The sequence below is a fragment of the Gymnoscopelus microlampas genome, assembly GCF_963454915.1.
Source record: "Gymnoscopelus microlampas genome assembly, chromosome: 3".
NCBI classification, from domain to species: Eukaryota; Metazoa; Chordata; class Actinopteri; order Myctophiformes; family Myctophidae; genus Gymnoscopelus; species Gymnoscopelus microlampas.
Window position 1 is genome coordinate 53,175,539 of NC_139940.1, and position 6,038 is coordinate 53,181,576.

General features: G+C 40.8%; 1 protein-coding gene across 1 annotated transcript in view; it reads right to left on the reverse strand.

Annotated features, from left to right (window-relative positions):
* Window positions 1–5,181, reverse strand: part of decr1 (2,4-dienoyl CoA reductase 1, mitochondrial) — a 45,501-nt gene extending 40,320 nt beyond the window's left edge. The window contains exons 1-3 of the mRNA XM_084053192.1: window positions 5,073–5,181; window positions 2,409–2,617; window positions 671–728 (exon numbers count right to left, since the gene is read on the reverse strand). Of these exons, the coding sequence (XP_083909318.1) occupies window positions 671–728; window positions 2,409–2,617; window positions 5,073–5,153 (348 nt within the window). The 5' untranslated portion in view covers window positions 5,154–5,181. The remainder of the gene's footprint in view (window positions 1–670; window positions 729–2,408; window positions 2,618–5,072) is intronic.
* Window positions 5,182–6,038: the final 857 nt, after the last annotated feature.

Sequence of the window (6,038 nt, forward strand, 5' to 3'; positions counted from 1 at the left end):
CTCTCAGAGTTACAGACCTGTAAGGGTCCATTTGGTTCATAACTATCAATAATTTAACTGGGAACCCCTCTAGGGCCCCTGGGGGTCCCCAGACCCCGAGTTGAGAACCCGTGATGTATAGGACACCATAGAGCATGACTTGTATCAACTGGGGTGGAAAATGTTTTAGAATACTCAAAGGCAGAAATGTTTCATGGGAATTGAAATGAACAAAATGGAACTATAGCTGTTGATCTATGCATACAAAATATTGATATTTCTATTGTATAGAAATGTATTTTCTCCAAGTATACATGCTAGTAGTGTGACTTATTTACACATTATTTTCAATAGAAACCATGAACTTGTTTTCTCATCATCAATAGCAGTAGTAAGTCACTCTTCTGTCTTAGCTAATTCTGAGCTTTTCCACAGTCAGAAACATATAATTGCAGCGTTTCTGAACAAAGGATATGTATTGTATGTGTTGCACTTTTCTTCAATTTGATGAAAGCAAGAAAGAAAAATCCATTTGAAAAAGTGTAGAGACAGGAGAAAAGACACACAACCCCAAGACTCTGGTGCAATTTGGTCCCATGTGTTCACTACTACAGTATGTGTCTAGTTTGATATACATAGTATGGATATAGTTTGGTATATAATGCCAGTATACTCCAGCAGAGCTCACTACCTTGTTCCCAGTCTGACTGCTGATCTCCTCTGCTGTCTTTTGTAGAACATCTAGTTTCCTAGAGGCCAGGGAAGGGGATACAGGGCATGGATGGTTATTATAGTGGCAAAAGAACTAGTAGGAGAAAAACAAACACAAACAAGATCACACACACACACACACACACACACACACACACACAGTAGTGATGCGCGGGTTGACCCGTAACCCACGGGATCCGCGGGTCAACCCGCGGCGTGGGTGGGTCGAGTCCGAATTTCAGAGGCAATTATGCGGGCTGCGGGTGAGCGGGTCAGCCGCTCTCACATGCAAAAAAAAATCACATGCTCTTGTTTTGTCTGTATTCCTAATAAGAATAAGAATAATAACAATAAAACAGTTTGAATACACTTATTTTCTAACCATGATTTTACAGAATTATAGGTACAACCCGCGGGGCGGGTTGAGCCATAGATTTATATATGGGTTCGCGGGGCGGGTTGAGGCGGGTTGGGTTCCGTGGCGGGGCGGGGCGGGTCATGAAAAAAACCGACCCGCGCATCACTAACACACAGTATCGTACAAAACACATACACCGTCTTATATGCAAAACAAAAACCTAAACAAAAATAAACAAAACGAAAAAGCCATATTCAATTGTTTTAGTTTTTTTTTCAAAGACAGCCCATCTACAAGGTGCTTGTACTGTAGATGTGCCAAAACATTTTCATCTATAAAGACATGCCCACAATAGGGACGCCAGGTTGAGAGTGAAACCGATACTTTTCAAAAAACAAAACAGCCAGTGACATTAATTCCATTGTTAAATTTCTGTTTGGCTTTTAGGCTTTGTAAACAAAAGATGCACAGGGGCAGATATGACAAATAACGTACACAATTTAATAACGTTATACTTTATGTGAACAGTGGATCTACAAGCTCAAAACGTGTTCCATTGTGACGTGTGTTGTGCTTGTAGATCGGCTGTTTCCACTATTTTTAATTTTTGATTAGACGATTATGTAATAATAATAGGCCTAACTACAATTATGGTGCCTATTCAGTACTATTACCACTGCACGATATCGGACGGTGGACGATGGTGGTACTTGTTCTCGGTACTCAACCCTAAAAAACGGTACACATGAGCTTCATAATCACCGATACGGATGTCGTCCAAAAAATTCAAATAATGGCCGACATATCGGCCAGATCGATTTACATTACTTAAGTACAATTTTGAGGTATTTTTTACTTTACTGGAGTATTTCCAATTTTCAATACTTTTACTTCTACTCCACTACATCTCAGAGGCAAATATTGAACTTTTACTCCACTACAATTATTTGAAAACTTTAGTTACAAGTTACTTTTTAGATTTAGTTACTATCCATACATTATCCATTTACGGTCTATATATAAATCGGGTATTTGAAAATAGCCGATCTACAAGCTCACAATGCGTCGCCATGCGACGCATTGTGAGCTTGTAGATCTGCTATTTTAAAAAGATCTTTATACATTTGAAAACGTGTGAAATGGGACATTCTGCATAATGAGCACTTTTACTTTTGGTACTTGAAGTACATCTCTATGCCAATACCTTTGTACTTTTACTCAAGACAATTTTGAACACCGAACCTTTAACTTGTAACAGAGTAATTCTACATTGCAGAATTGATACTTTTACACAAGTAACAAATGTGTCGTACTTTTTCCCACCACTGTCGGTATAGGTCTGCGTATTCCTCACTAATACCTGCTGGCGATGACACACTCGGCGCCCAGGGCGGACAGGGTGGTGGTCATTCCTCTTCCCAGCCCCGTCCCTCCTCCCGTGATGAAGGCCACCTTGTTGTTGAACGTCCCTGGCAGCAGCATGGGGCCCTCGGACGCGGGGAAGAACCGGGCCTGAGGTTGAGGAGCGGCCTCCTTCTGACGCAGCGCTCCGGAGCCATTACTCACTGCCTGGGAGAGGAGACACGAGAGGAACCTTTCAAGCATGCCATCAACATCATTTATCTGGAACTGTTTTGGGCTATTTTAGCAAATTGACTATTTCTCAGTGGTGGAAAAAGTACTCAAATGTTTTACTTAAGTAAAAGTATAAAAGTATTTGCATCAAAATGTACTTAAAGTAACACAAGTAAAAGTACTCATTATACAAAATGTCCCATTTCAGGTTTTCAAATGGATACAAATCTTTTGAAAATAGCCGATCTACAAGCACACAATGTGTCGCGATGCGACGCATTGTGTGCATGTAGATCGGCTATTTTCAAATGGTCAATATAGGGCTGAAGTGGTTACGGTATGTTATGTAATGATAATCAAAACCTACAAAGTAACTAGTGACAATATTTGCCTCTGAGATGTAGTGGGGTAGAAGTAATACATACATAGACATAGACATGATCACAAGATCCAGATAATAATAGCTACCTCCTCCTGCTTCCATTATCAATGGCACGAATGGAAGTAGGTACAACTGAGAATTTGTGCCTATTGGTTTTAGTTGCAGGGGTCTTTAACCTTTGGCCCGAAGGCAATAATTCATATTCAGGATTCAGGGGATGAGAGCTGTCCGCTCTAATCAGCCATAACAATATGCAGCTACGTCCAAATATGGAGTGTGTCGTCTAACCCCGGTGTGTCGTCATGGCAGCAGGCGCTAACAAATCGGTCAGCTCCATATATGGGCACAAAAGGGGCATTCCAATATATGGGCATACACTGATCTCCATATACGGGCATACAAGGGACAAGGACTGACAGAGACAGAGGTATCCATATATGGGCATATCAGTCGGATGATCAGCGGTGCTATGCAGGTGTGAGGGCTGCGTAGCGGCCCGAACTCTAGATGTGAGGCTCGAACCTCTAGTTAGCAAAAAGAGCTGAATGTTCACTTCTGTCCTGGTATTACTCTGGGACTGACATGAGATCAAACTGGTCACTGGTCACACTCCTTATTGTCTCTCTCTAGGACAGAAGAGTGAAAACACTCCTCCTCCAGCCTGGACCAGTGTTGCCATGTCTTATTATAAGCGACTTTGAGCTTCTTTTTCTGTGGTTTGCTCACATCGCGACGCGTTTTGAGCTTGTAGATCGGCTATTTTCAAATAGCCAATGTATACAGTATATAGCCTAATCCAGGTTTAAAGTGCTCATGTGGCCTATTAGTTTGTCCTTTTGGGCTTGTTTTCCTAGACGTGGTTGCTTGTTTCTCTCACAAAATCTGGCAACACTGGCCTGGACCTGCAACATACCAGACAGTGGGTGAAAGGTTGAATGGAACAGTGGTTCTCAATGAGGGGGTCTAGGGACCCCCAGGGGTCCTTGAGGGGGTCCCAAGTGGTCCCCAGCTAGATAGTTGATAGTTCACCATCAAGTTACAACTACAGAACATACAATAATGTCTCCTTTGATCAGAGTTTTGCTGTTATCTTTATACATAGAGTATTAACAGACTGTAATGGATTTCTGGGCCAAATGACAGATCAAATCATGTGTAACAATAACACATGATCTTACTGGGGTTCCCAGATATTAAAATAATATTATTATTCATAATAAAAATATTAGTCATATCAAACTGATTAGCTAATATATAATATAGGCTTCTTGAGAATTTGAGAAGTCATTGGAATAGATCACTAGCTGTATGTTTGACTGATGCACTATTAACTTGCTAGTCTCTACAGTGAGCATTAATTAATGCATTCATATAAAGCACCACTGGATTTGAAGTAGTTTATTCGTGAACGAGTGTATGCATGTGTTATTATAGCCCTGATACGTGACTGTCATATATTCTATGAGTCATGGATGAACCTTAACATAGTGTTTTCACTTTCTCCCTTTACAGCCCGTACATCTACATAAACGTTCAGATTTCAAATATAAAGTGCTTAACCCATGGCCACGGATGTTACAATTATGTACGGGCCCTCAAAAGTATCCGTATCTTCAGTATTGTTCAATACAAAGCATTTTAATCCGATCGGTGGCCACTTTCTCCGTATTTTCTCCACGCTTTCAACCACGCTACCCTATCGGTTGGGAGAAGTAATTGCACTCGGATACATTATAACTCTATGAGGAAATGGCCACCAATCGGATTAAAGTGTGTTTTTATTCAACATTACGGAACATACGGGTAATTCCAAGGGCCCGTACATAATTGCAACATCCGTGGCCATGGGGTAAGCACTTTATATTTGAAATCTGAACGTTTATGTAGATGTACGGGGCAAAAAGGGAGAGAATGCAAACACTGTTTTGCAGTTCATACATGACGGTCATGCCACATGACCGTCTTGTGTTATTATTATGCAGTGGCTATTGGCTAATTCTCCCACAAAAATATTGTTATTATGACTTTTAGTTATACTTTAGTTTCATTCAATCATTCTCGTCTTACCCTTCTTTGGATGAGACCCATCAAAGGTAAAAGTAAATCATGTTTAGCGAGACAAAACCTCCCTGGTAGAGACGCCGCCATGGTCCAAACTTGAATCACCTCTGACCGAGTTTCCTCTTGTGGCAAAAGAATTGGTTGCGCATCAAAAAGAGCAGATCTACAAGCTCACAACGCATGGCGGCGCGACGCGTTGTGAGCATGTAGGTCTGCTCTTTTCGGTGCGCGACACTGGTGCGCAACTATGTAAGAAATCACCCTTTTCACAGTCAAACGCAGTGTTGCCAGATTTTGCAAGAGAAATAAGCAAACAGGTCTAGGAAAACAAGCCCAAAAGAAGTAACTTATCTTAGCAGGGCACAAACATGAGCACTTTAAACAGTGCATCATCAACCATTTGAAAATAGCAGATCTACAAGCTCACAATGCGCAAGGATGCAACGCGTTGTGAGCTTTTAGAACTGTTATTTTCCTAAACTCTTGCAATAAAATGTGGAATATTTGGAATATTTTTTTGAAACATTATTTTTTTCACAATACACAAATACTCCCAGTGGCACAAAACATTTTCGTGAAAATATGTGAGAACCACTGGTTTAAATAATAATTACAAAATTGGAAACAAGCATAAATAAGCAACTTAAGCAAGTAACAAGCCCCAAAAACCACAACCCGCAATACCAATATTTACAAGCAACTTTACAGAAAAAAAAGCCCAAAGTCGCTTATAATAAGCCAACATGGCAACACTGGTCACACGGCAGAGCCTATATCCCATAGCTCGGAGATATGCCCTGGGGCTGTGATTGGGTAGTTCGTTGTCAGGCAACCAAACCACAACCACAACGGGCTATGGGTTCCTGTCTATGGTTTCTGCCTTCAACAGGGAGGAAACGTTTCTTATTTCTTTCTTTATTTGGTGGGCGTTTTAAATGAGCGCAAATAATTGCCTTATTTAATCATTTGTTA